Source organism: Oryctolagus cuniculus, chromosome 7 (assembly GCF_051225735.1).
Source record: "Oryctolagus cuniculus isolate XC-2025 breed Fujian yellow rabbit chromosome 7, ASM5122573v1, whole genome shotgun sequence".
In the NCBI taxonomy this organism is placed as follows: Eukaryota; Metazoa; Chordata; class Mammalia; order Lagomorpha; family Leporidae; genus Oryctolagus; species Oryctolagus cuniculus.
In genome coordinates, this window is record NC_142873.1 from 102626116 (window position 1) to 102639479 (window position 13364).

Genomic DNA, 13364 nt, shown 5'->3' on the forward strand with positions numbered 1-13364 from the left:
GGACTAGATAATTAAGACCAGTTTTCGTAGCAAATGAGAATAAGATACCCTGTTTGAAGGGCTTTGGAGAGCTGATGGGGTAGAATGGAATTCTTGGGCCAACATCTGGTAGAAAATGGAAGTCCAAAGATGCGAGCCTAGCGTTTTTAGTTACTTTTCTTTAATGGCTTTTGCAAATTCAATAGAAACACAGTGCCGTTTGGATTGGGAACTTGAGGAGCTGCTCCTGAGGAATAGGGCAAACTGAAGGTAAATCAGCTCTGGCACAGAGTAAAGCATAGCTTTGAATCATTTATGAGACCCAGAAGAACATGTCAGCCCCAGATTAGGTAATCCCAGCATTCAGTACCCTCAGTCACATGTTAGAAGCTAATGAAAATCTCACAGTATTTCTTAGGCTTCAAATTGTTTAATTTAAAACATATCCAGAATGTAATTAAAGGTGACCAGCATTATGAGGAAACTAGACAACATGCATGAGACTCAGAAACAATGAAAGAGCCTTTGGGGACTCCATTTATTGTAATTATTATTAGGAGCTATAAATAGCAATGTTTACTATATTTGAAGAATATAAGCTTGGTTGAATATTTTGGTTAAGAATTGTAAACTATTGCAATTATAGATGTGAAAAAGAACCAAATAGAAATTCTCAAATGACAAAATTTAATAACTGAAATTAAGAACCAAATAAATGGTTTTAGCAGCAATTTAAACTCTGCAAAAGATGGAATTCATGAGATAGGAGATATGTCATAAGAAAATATCCACTGTATAATGAAAAATGGAAAAGTAAAGGAATTTTTAAAAAATAGAGTAAGAGACTTTTTATATTAATTAAACCCCAGGAAAGAAGAGGAAATGGGGGTAAATAATATTTGGAAAGAGAATTGGTAAGGATTTCCTAAAATTCACGACATATCCAATAATTTTAAAAATTCAATCCAAGTAGAATAAGAAATGAAATCCATATCATTTAAGAGTGATAAGGCTGAAAATTAAAATCTTAAAAGCAGCCCCCAAATTGTATTATTTTCTAAGGAGTGGTGGAAGAACCTATCATTGACTTTTCAACAACAAAAGGTCTCCTCAAACCACACAGAATGTTTAAGAAAATACCTGCCAAGTAAAAATTGTATATTCAATGCACTTTCCTTTAAAATTAAAAGTTGAATAGATATTTACAAACAAAAGTCTGAGAATTTTAGAAAGGGTGAAGGATGTGTTTTGAGTAGAAAGAAAATGATTCTGATAGAAGGTAAGAGATTTAGGAAGAAATAAATAAAAGCAAAAATAATAAAGGAGTATCAATTCAATAAGGGTACTTGGAAAATAGAATGAAAGATAAGTTTATTTTGGTATAAAAATCTTGAAATGTATATGGAAGGTCATAAAATGTTCATGGTAAATGCATATTATGAAAAAACTATGCATGGGTTTCAATATTTTCTTCACTAAAATAAACCTTTTAATTCTATTTTTCAACAAACTTTTGAAGTTTAAAGCAAAAGCAAAAATTTATGGGACTAGGTACCAGTAACATTAAGTCTGGATAAAGGAAATGATTTTAGTATTCTAAAGCCATTGCATTGCTCTCAATAAGGATAGCAGACCACTGAATGTTAGACTTATATGTTGTAAACTCTAAGGTATCATGTCTAATAGAAATACAGTGTAAGCCATACATGTAATTGTTAATTCACTAGTAACCATATACAGAAGAAAAAAGTGAGTGGAAATAGCTTTAATAATACATATTATTTAATATATCTAAAATTTCATTTTAGCATTAAGATCAATGTTAAATATTGAGATATTTTGTTTTTGTTTTCCAAACGAAACAAAACAAAAGTTTTCAAAATCATAGCACATCTCAGTTTGAACTAAATAACTTTCAAATACTCAAAAACCATGTTGGATAGTGCAGCTTTAGTATAACTACTAGAAGAATGGTAACATAAAAAATGTATATCCTCCATCCATATGAAAAATGGTGTGGAGTAACAAAAATACTCTAGAATAAAGTAAGAAAGATGAGGAAAAGAAATAGAGAACCCATAGGACAAATAGAAAACAAAAGCAGGGTGATGAATTTAAACCGTTATATTAGTAGGTATAATACATGAAACTAGGTTGAATGCTTCATTTAAAAGATTTTGGGAGCCCGTGCTGTGGCATAGTGGGTGGGGCCCGCGTCTGCAGTGCCGGCATCCCATATGAGCACTGGTTTGAGACCCGGCTGCTCTGCTTCTGATCCAGCTCTCTGCTATGGCCTGGGAAACCAGTGGAGGATGGCCCAGATCCTTGGACCCCTGCATCCACATGGGAGCCCTGGAGGAGTTCCTGGCTCCTGGCTTCAGAGTGGCGCAGCTCCGGCCTTTGCACCCAGTTTGGGAGTGAATCAGCAGATGGAAGACCTCTCTCTGTCTCTCTCCCTCTCTCTCTTTCTTTCTGCTTCTCCTTTTCTCTCTGTATAACTCTTTCAAAATAAATAAATAAATCTTTTTTAAAAAAGATATTTTGTTAATTTGTAAAAAACACATACAATTGGAGACATTTTCTAAAACAATGTAGAAAACTTGAAAATAAGATGATTGAAAGTACATCCCATGCAAATACTAATAAAAATGGATATAATTGTATTAATATACATATTTTCAAAAATTTTATTATTAAATTTATTTGCAAAAATGAATATAAAAATGAATTAGAATATGTAAGTATTATTATATGGATGCCTCCTAAAATCCACTAAAAGAAAGCAACAAATAGACCAAACAAGGATATGTAAATGTGCTATAATTATTAGACGGTGAATACATAAAGGAAACTGGGTCCAGATGGTTTTACAAGTGTAATCTAAACATTAAGGAAAATATAATACCAAGAGTTTTCCAAATGTTTTTTTTTAACAGGCAGAGTGGATAGAGAGAGAGAGAGAGAGAGACAGAGAGAAAGGTCTTCCTTCTGCCGTTGGTTCACCCCCCAATGGCTGCCACGGCTGGCGCGCTGCAGCCAGTGCACCGTGCTGATCCAAAGGCAGGAGCCAGGTGCTTCTCCTGGTCTCCCATGAGGTGCAGGGCCCAAACACTTGGGCCATCCTCCACTGCCTTCCCGGGCCACAGCAGAGAGCTGGCCTGGAAGAGGGGCAACCAGGACAGACTCCGGCGCCCCAACCGGGACTAGAACCCGGTGTGCTGGTGCCGCTAGGTGGAGGATTAGCCTATTGAGCCGCGGTGCCGGCGAGTTTTCCAAATATTTTACCAAGTTATCGAAACATTTGAGCTCGCAACTCTTGCCTAAGGTGATAATCATTATATTTGAATGATCAGGATTCTGTAATAATTGATATCATTAAGGTTGGTTGCTGTGTGGTTTTTCCATATTCCTACACTCTCAAAATGCTTATTGACAGTCTAATGAATATCAGTGGCAGTTTGTGAGGCATTTGGTTTACATAGATGAAGGAAATATGTATCTGGTCATCCTGAGATTCACATCTGATGAAGGAGGTGCATGTTTGCCTATTAACGTACAAGTACAGTTCAATGAAAAGTGCTGCAGTAAGTAGATAGGACTAGATGGCTTTGGGAGCAGAGTAGAGGGACATTTATGTGATTGCTTAGGAAAGGCCAAGAACTGCTTCACCTATGAGGTGACGGTTGGAGCTGAACTGTGAGAGGTATTAATACATCAGGCAGATGGAGAAGGAACATTTAGGAAGAGTTAATAAAATGTGTAAAGGCAAGAGAACCTGGTTGTTAGAGAATTTATGGTATGTAGTTTAGATGAGAAAATGAGAAAGAGAATGGCAGGTAAGGGTTTATGATCAAAAACCTTTTTGATCTTTAACATGATATAAAAGGAGCATTTCTAATTTCTTAAGTGAAACTATAACATAGTCAGGTTTTTCTATTAAAATTATTCCAGTATATCTTTAGAGAGCTGATTAAAATGGAGCAATATTGGAGGCAGGGAGTCAACCAGAAGTTTGTTGCTATAGATATTTAGATAAGATTATAAGAACTTAAATTTGTAAGGAAGTATTAAAAGTGATAGCCTAAAATTAGGCATTGGTTTTGGCATAGTTGATTTTGAGTTTTTGTTTCTGGTAGTAATTTGTAAAGAAATTTGTTTACTTTTAAAGGTTATTTTTTTTTTTTATTTGAAAGGTAACAGAAAGAAAGAGAGCAAGAGAATGACAGAGAGATCTTTCATCTGTTAATTGACTCCCCAAATGGTTGTAATGGCTGAGGCTGGTCTGAGCTGAAGCCAGGAGCCAGGAACTCCTTCTGGGTCTCCCATGTGGGTGGCAGGGGTTCACACAGTTAGGCCATCATCTGTTGTCTTCCCAGGCATATTAGCAGGAAGCTGAATCGCAGAGCAGTCAAGAATTGAACTGTCACTTTGATAGGGGATGCTGGTGTCATATGTGGTAGCTTAACCTGGTGCACCACAACACTGACCCCTTGTTTACCTTTTAATGTTACATTTTGGTCTTACTAAATTGTCATAGACTAATTGCAAAAATGGGAATTTTAGTTCAATATTTGAAAAGGAGGAGGAAGACAGCTTTATTCTAATCTATCAAAATGAAAAATTGTACTTATTTTGATTTTTTTCTTACACTGTATTATGCTGAAGGCTTTGAATGAAACTGTTTATTAGAATGATCTACAGATGGTTCCTAATCTGCTACTAGTGGGTGGCTGGTTACAGATGTTCTAAAGCATTTCATTTAGTGTGTGAACTGACTATATCACTCAGTAGTAGAAAACTTTTGCTTTACTGAGTTCTTTTTCTTTCCCCAGAAACCTTTTATTTAAGGAATACAAACTTTGTACATTTCATAATTAGAGCATTAGGAACATGGTGATTCTTCCCACCATACCCTCCCTCCCACCCGCACTCCTAGCCCTCTTCCTCCTCCCTCTCTTAGTCCCATTCTTGTTTTTCACTAAGATCTATTTTCAGTTAACTTTATACACATGTGATTAACTCTATGTTAAGTAAAGTGTTCAACAAATAGTATCAAATGAAAAAAAACTTCCTCAGCAGTCAAGACAAGAGCTGTTCAGAGTCATTGCTTCTCAAAGTGTCAATTTCACTTCTATAGATTACATTTTAAGTGCTCTCTCTATTAGTTATCACAGGTCAGGGAGAACATATGATATCTGTCCTTTGGAGACTGGCTTATTCCCTCCATTTCAATTGTTTTGAAAAGCTTGAGAAGTATTGGAGTTAGTTCTTTAAATATCTGGTAGAATTCAGCAGTGAAGCCATCCGTTTCTGGGATTTTCTTTGTTGGATGGCTCTTTATTGCTGATTTAATTTCGATCTTGCTTATTGGTCTTTTTAGGTTTTGTATGCTTTCATGGCTCAATTTAGGAAGGTTGTATGTGTCCAGGAATCTATCCATTTTTTCTAGGTTTCCTGATTTGTTGGCATGCAGATCTTTGTAGTAATTTTTGATGATTCTTTTTATTTCTGTGGTATCTCTTCTTACACTTTCTTTTTAATCTCTAATTTCATTAATTTGGGTCTTCTCTTTTTTAAAAATTTTTTTTAGTTAGTTGGGCTAATGGTGTGTCAATTCTGTTTTTTCATAAAAGCCAGATCTTTGTTTTGCTGATATTTTGTTTTCTTTTTACAATTTTGTTTGTTTCTTTTCTAATTGTAACTATTTCTTTAATCCTACTAGTTTTTGGTTTATTTTGCTGTTGTTTCTCTAGGTCCTTGAGATGCAGTGATAGCTCATTTATTTCATGCCTTTACAATTTCTTGATGTAGGCATCAATTGCTATAAACTTTCTCTTAACAATGCTTTTGCTGATTCCCCTAAGTTTTGATATGTTGTATTCTTGTCTTCATTTGTTTCCATTAATTGTTTGATTTCTTTTTTTATTTCTTCTATGACCCACTGTTCATTCAGGACCGTGTTGTTCAGTCTCCATGTATTTGCATATGTTCTAGAGATTCCTGAGTTGCTGATTTCCAGTTTCATTCCTTTGTGGTCTGAGAAGACGCATGGTATGATTTTGACTTTTTTGAATTTGCTGAGATTTGCTTTGTGGCCTAGAATATGGTCTGTACTAGAGAAAATTCCATGCACTGCTGAGAAGAATGTGTATTCTTCAAGTGTAGGATGAAAAGTTCTGTAGATATCTGTTAGGTCCATTTGGTCTATAGTGTCAATTACATCTGTTGTTTTCTTCCTAATTTTCTGTCTGGTTGACACTGAATGTGGGGTACTGAAGTCCCACATTACTATTGTATTGGAGTCTATGTCTCCCTTTAGATGCATTAACATTTCTTTTAAATAGTCAGGTGCCCTGTAATTAGGTGCATATACATTTATAATAGTTACGTCTTTATGCTGAATTGATTTCTTGATCATTACACAGTGCCCTTCTTTGTCTCTTTTAACAGTTTTTTGTGTTGAAGTCTATTTTGTCTGATATTAGGATGGCTACACCAGCTCTTTTTTGTTAGCATGGAATATCTTTTTCCATTCTTTCACTTTCAGTCTGCATGTGTCTTTGTTGGTGAGATGTGTTTCTTGTAGGCAGCAAATAGATGGGTTTTCTTTTTCAATCCGTTCAGCCAGTCTGTGTCTTTTAACTGGAGAGTTGAGGCTATTTACACTCAAGGTGACTGTTGATTAGAAATGACTGTCTCTGCCATTTTTCCATAAGTGTTTCTATTGTTTACTTTGGATTTCCTTTTTACTTTTACTGATACATTTTTTGCTTTCATCTTCTTTTCATACTGATGATCATATTTCTGTGTGTAGCACATCCTTAAGCATCTTTTGTTAGGCTGGATTTGTGACAAATTCTTTCAATTTCCATTTGATATAGAAGGCCTTTATTTCACGTTCATTGATAAATGAGTGCTTTACAGGGTACAGTATTCTGAGTTGGTAGTTTTTTTTTTTTTCTCTTTAGACTTGGAATGTATCTCATCATTGTCTCCTAGCCTGTAAGGCTTTTGATGAGAAGTCAGCTGTGAGTCTAATTGGAGATCCTCTGAAAGTAAGATGGTGTTTCTCTCATGCACATTTTAGAATCTTTTCTTTATGTTTCACTGTGGAGAGTTTTACTGCCAATGTGTTTTTGTGAATATCTTTTCTGGTCATGTCTGTTAGGAGTTATATTTGCTTTCTGTACTTAGACGTCCCTTTTTTGGCTCCAAATTAGTGAACTTTTCTGTAATTATTTCACTAAAAGTGCCTTCTAATCCGTTCTCTCTTTCCACACCTTTGGGAACTCCTAAGGCTCATATGTTAGGTTGTTTGATAGTATCCTATAGATCTGTAACACTGTTTTTTAGCTTTCTAATTTCTTCTTCTTCTTCTTCTTCTTCTTCTTCTTCTTCTTCCTCTGCTTCTTCTTCTTCTTCTTCTTCTTCTTCTTCTTCTTCTTCTTCCTCTGCTTCTTCTTCTTCTTCTTCTTCTTCTTTTTTTGTCTGACTAAAATTTTCAGAGATCTGTCTTCTAACTTAGATATTCTTTATTCTGTTTCACAAAGTCTGTTGTTAAGCCTTTCAACCATGTTTTTTAAATTTGTTCTATTGAATTCTTTTTACCAGTATTTCATTTTGATTTCTCTTTAAGATCTCAACTTCATGGGAGTAATTTTCTGTCATGTCATGTATAGATTTTATTAGTTCATGGATTTGCTTCTAATTAGTTCTAGTAATCCTACAATCAATTTTTTGAATTCCATTTCTAGAGTTTCGGTAGTCCTTTCTTCTTCACATTCTAGTATTGAAGTGTTGTGTTCTTTTGGGAGCATCATGTTATCTCCTTTATTCTTTTTTCTTGAATTGCTGCATTTATTATTAGGTATTTTTGAAGATACTTGTTGGTTTCTTTGTTGTTTTGTTTTGTTTGGTGGCTTTTATCTTTGGACTATGCTTCTGTGGCCTAGTGGAGTGTCTTGTTTTTCACTGAATACCCCCAGGCGTGTGCTGGGTGTGGCTAGGGAGCTTTGCTCAGTGCTCCAGGGTAACAGGAGTGTCCAAGGCAACACCCAGGTTGGGCATGGTAAATCTCTCTCTCTTTTTTTAGTCAGAGGAAAGGTTTGTTCTGCTCTGTTGGTGTAGTCTCATGCTTACTTCCTCTCCTCAAAGGAGACCAGTGCCTGGGCATCAGCCCCAATGGGTACAGTATTTATCTGTGTTTCCACAAGAACCACACAAGGGATCTGTGCAGTCCTCCATATAAGCATGGATCCTGCAACAATGACCCTCACCAGGGAGTCAGGGAGCTCTGAGCATGTGTAGCCGCCTACAGTGTCTGCTCTCTCTCAGTCACACCCCATACCCTCCCATGCTGCTACAGTGTTTTCAAGTCCCAGCACACAAGCCTCCCACAGTCAAGAGCACCCAGCCCTCTAGCAAGTCCTCAGCCAGACTCAGGTGTCTCTGCTTAGCTGATTGCTGAGCTCGTACTCACGAACTGGCGCAGTTGTTACATATGCCCAAAATGGCACCCACCTTCTCTTGGCTTGTTTTAGGACACTAATGCAGGGTGGTTGTATACTCCCTGTTTTTCTCCTCTAGGTTGGCTGTTACACTATCCCCCACAGGGTTCCAAGCCAGACTAATGCCAGGCTCTTCCTGCAGCTTTATTGCCAGTGGCTTGGGCTGCTGCAGTCTGGTCTCACTTCACTCTCCAAAGCTGATTGCTGAAGCTCTTAGCTGCTGGGGTCCTGAGTTGTGGGTGTCCACACCCTCCACGTAGGTCCACAGTGTCCTTCTGATTTGCGTGGATTTTCCTCTGCAGTTTTCTCCCTAACTCTTTCCTGATACTGCCCTCTCTCTACTGTTTTTAAAACTAGACTAGAGCAGTAAGCTTCCTCCCCATTCTGCCATCTTTGATCTTACTTTACTGAGTGCCAAAAATTAAACTGATAGTACTAGCCTTAAAACCTTTGGGGGGGGGGGCAGGTATAGAAAAATTGCAGACATAGAGGTGTTTGGTTTTTTTCTTTTTAGAGTTGTGTTTCTTTAGTGTCTTTTTGGGATAAATAAGATATACATACCGATAGTTTCAACTTGGGAATAGATGGATATCACTTTACCAACTTTGTATATAAAAATATCTTCATTGAAAAATGTCTTTTTCATAGCATATTCCATATTAGCTAAAAATCAACAATGTTGTTTTAAAAAAATTTTTTTTTAATTTAGAAAGAGACAAAGAGAGCTCTCAAGAATTGGTTCCTTCCCAAATGCCTTCAGGGGCTGGGGCTGGGCCTAAGTGCTGGGGATATAATCCAGGTCTCCCACATGAGTGACAGGAATCCAATTACTTAAATCCTTGCTGCTGCCTTCTATGCTTTGGCAAGAAACTGGAGTCAGGAGCTGGAGCCAAAAACTGAACCCATCCCTACTGCTCAGCTAATTACTCACTTCAACAATACTCTTCTAAAATAAAAAATCTGTTTTTTATTTACCTTTCTGTTTTTATTCCTACTTGTGTAATTTTGTTAATGTTATATATTGGAATTTTTAGGAGATAGCTGGTTCACTAAAGGACTTGAAATTTGGGGAGGATTGAAATTTGTCTTTTTAGGAAGTAGCTTATGCCAATTGCTAGGAAGAGTTGCAGATTGGTGCCTCCTTACATGGGGCACCAAAATGTTAGGAAAAGAGTCGCAGAATAGAGAGGAGGCAGTGCACGAATTTACAGCCAGACCAAATTTATTCAGAGAAAATAAATCTGCAGAGTTGGATGATCAACTGCCTGCATGTACAAGATGGAGCATGTGCAGAAGGCCCTGACCCCCAGGTGCTGGTCCTTTTTAAGGAGGGCTAGGGCTGGGGGTGGGGCTAGGGAGCAGCAGCAGTGGAGGGGAATTCCAGGAACTGGGCGGGAGCCTTGGGAACCTGGAAAATAACGCAGGGTGTGGTATGAAGGCAGTCAGGTGTGAGACCCTATTGAGTTTCAAGGGCAAGGAATACATTCCAAATTTTATCTCCTTTGGACAATGAGGGAGAATGGCTAAGGCTTATGTCTTTGTTCCATCACCAATAATTTGGCCATTTTTGAGACTCACTTAAATATTATGAGAAAAACATTTTTAGGAGTTGTTTTTTAACTTCCTATGATTAGCAATGTGTGTTATAGTGGTGTCTTATCTCAACAAAGAAGAATTCTAAGGTATAAAATATAAGTCCCATAGAAGCAGGAGGTGTCATTTCCCAAGTCACTCATGAAATTTCAGCATGTGTGTCAAGCTTAACAATTGGAATAAATCATAGAGACGTTTCTTAGAAAACGTAATTAGGTATATTGCATCCTGCTGTGATCTCTTAATAATGTTTAGTTAATCTTATTTGTCAGAATTGTTGATGTGTTGACTTCTGTAAAATTACTAATATCTGGAAAATAGTGTACACAAAGTTTACTTACTAACTTTATTTTCAGATATAACTATTGATTTGCCTTTTTTCAAAGATTATTTGTTTGAAAGGTAGAGTTACAGAGAGAAAGAGACAGAGACCTTCTATCTGCTGATTTACTCCCCAAATGGCCACAATGACTGGGGCTGGGCCACGCTGAAGCCAGGACAGGCGCTTCTAGGTCTCCCATATGGGTGTGGGACGAAGCACTTGGGGTATCCTCCGCTCCTTCCCAAGGCACTTTAGGAGGGAACTAGATTGGAAGTGGCCAGGACTCGAACTGGTGACCAAATGGGATGCTGCAGACCATGGTTTAAACTTGCTGTGCCACAGTGTCAGCCTGATTTGCTTTCTTTCATAACCAAGAGATTTTTCAGTTGTGTGTCTTGGGGTATACTTTTGAAATTAATTAGTCATTTTATAATATCAACTTTAGGGTATAATCCAAATTCCATAAACAACGATTCAAGTCATGTTTGTTTTTCTAATCTTTCCAATTTAATTATTATTTTTTGCAAGCTTTTTACTCCTACTAGTCATAACAGTTTTCTCCCCAGTTTGTTTCCCAAATATAAACTGTTCTTGCACTTGAATGCGTTTTTCTTTTTCTTTTCTTCTCTTTTTAACCTAGACCCTAGTTAGAGTTGCTTTTGTTTGCCTTTACGATTTATGGCACTGGGGGCCATTTATATTTAATTCTGCACAGGCAAAATTAGGAGCTCTGCCTTTTGTTCTGTTGTCATACTATATCCCCATCTATTTTAATAAAAAATAATAATCATTTTCATGTTTTTCTCTAACAGAAGACTTGTGATCAACTTGACAACTAGTATTGGGTCTTAATGATTTCTACCCCTATTGAAGAATAGGTGTATAAATTATTTTCTAAGTGAGCAAAGAATAATATGCTAGAAAAATTAGTCACAAATGGAATCTGAAATCATTTTGGAAAAGAAATTTTCAAGAGCAAAATTGATATTCTTTTCTTTCCAGGGCAGAAAGCAAGTAGGGTACATTGTTCTTAGAAACCTCAGCATCCTTTGACTTTCAGTTTTCTATGTAAGCTTTATTAATTTGTAGTCACATTATTTTTGCTTAAAATCTGTCAGTGAAATTTCTGAAGGAACTTAAACCACTTTTAAGTAAAATTTCATGTGTTTTTATACCTTCTAATTTAATTTTTTGTTTTTATTTTAGGAAATACTCCTTTACATCTTGCTGTGATGTTAGGAAACAAAGGTTAGTAAATAATGTCTTCTTTATGTTTAACTTCACTCATGTGCAAGCATAATCAGCTTAAACATGTTAAGATCAATTTTGTCTTTTGAGTGTTTAAAAATTAGCCTTATTATATGATGCTGATCAAACAGGATTCAATATATTAAAATTAATAAAGATTATTTCATTTTCCATAGCCCTTTTTAAGAAGTTAGAGGAAATGCTGTATATTGTGTTTTTTGAAACCATATTTTTCCCCTTGATTATTTTATCAAGCTGATATTTATAATTTCAGAAAACTCTTCCATATATTAAGGTTTAATAATTATTGTGTACTTTTAATATTAAAACAGTTATATAAGATTTTTAATATGGAATATTTTATATCTGAACTCACAAGTCAAGCCTTTTTTTAAAAAAGATTTATTTATTTATTTATTTGGAAATCAGAGTTACACAGAGAGAGAAGGAGAGGCAGAGAGAGAGAGGTCTTCCATCTGCTGGTTCACTCCCCAATCAGCCACAACAGCCAGAGCTGCACCAATCCGAAGCCAGGAGCCAGAAGCCAGGAGCTTTGGATGCAGGGGCCCAAAGACTTGGCCCATCTTCTACTCTTTCCCAGACCATAGCAGAGAGCTGGATCAGAAGTGGAGCAGTCAAGACTCGAACTGGTGGTGCACATATGGGATGCTGGCACTGCATGCGGTGGCTCACCCCACAAATGGCCGCTACGGCTGGCCGTGCTGAGCTGATCCGAAGCGAGGAGCCAGGTGCCTTGTCCCAGTCTCCCATGCAGGTGCAGGGCCCAAGCACTTGGGCCATCCTCCACTGCCCTCCCAGACCACAGCAAAGAGCTGGACTGGAAGAGGAGCAACGGGGACAGAATCCGGTGCCCCAACCGGGACCAGAACCCGGGGCTCCGGCACCCCAACCGGGATCAGAATCCGGGGCGCTGGCCCCGAAGGCGGAGGATTAGCCTAGTGAGCCGCGGTGCCGGCCAAGTCAAGCCTTTTGTAATGGTAGATAGTTGTAAAATCTTGGTCTTGTTTATTCATTTAATTAAAAAAAAACACGCATAGGCAACTGATTTTAAACAAATCGATTTTTGTAGATTATTCCTAAATGTAATACAGTTTTGGTTGTCTGAATTCCCAGTTATTCTGAAAAGTAGATTTCAGATAGCTGATTTGCAACTCTTCGAGTACTGGATTTTTAAATTTTAAATCTGCTTGATAAAAATCTTTCCAAAATATATACTCTTATACTCTTTTTTTTAAAGATTGATTTTTAAATTTATTTGAAAGGCAGAGTTACAGAGAGAGGAGGATAGACAGATCTTCTATCTGCTGGCCCACTCCCCAAAATGGGCCCCATTGGCCAGAGCTAGGCCAGGCCAAAAACAGAAGCCCAGAGCTTTCTCTGGGTCTCCCACCTGAATACAGGGGCCTAAGAACTTGGGCCATCCTCCGCTGTTTTCCCAGGCACATTAGCAGGGAGCTGGAAGGAAAATGGAGCAGCCAGGTCTTAAACAAGAGCCCATATGGGATGCTGTCGTTTCAGGTGGAGGCTTAACTTGCTATGCCACAATGCCTACCCCTCATGTACTTTATGTTAAACAGGCTAGGCATTTCTGTTAACTTAACTCTTTCCTTCCCTTCCCTCCCCTCCCCTCCCCTCTTCTCCCCTGTCCTCCCCTTCCCTTCCCTTCTTCCTCTTTCTTTTTCTCCCTCTCCCTC

The 13364-nt window shown here is 37.5% G+C and overlaps 1 protein-coding gene across 7 annotated transcripts in view; it reads left to right on the forward strand.

The window, feature by feature from the left end:
• Positions 1–13364, forward strand: part of ANKRD13C (ankyrin repeat domain 13C) — a 132245-nt gene that overhangs the window by 23035 nt on the left and 95846 nt on the right. For all 7 annotated transcript variants that reach the window (XR_016237282.1, XR_016237283.1, XM_002715925.6 and 4 more), the window contains exon 2: positions 11608–11649. Coding sequence is in view for 5 of the 7 variants with exons in the window: in XM_002715925.6 (XP_002715971.2) it covers positions 11608–11649 (42 nt within the window). In the remaining 2 variants the exon portion in view is untranslated. The remainder of the gene's footprint in view (positions 1–11607; positions 11650–13364) is intronic.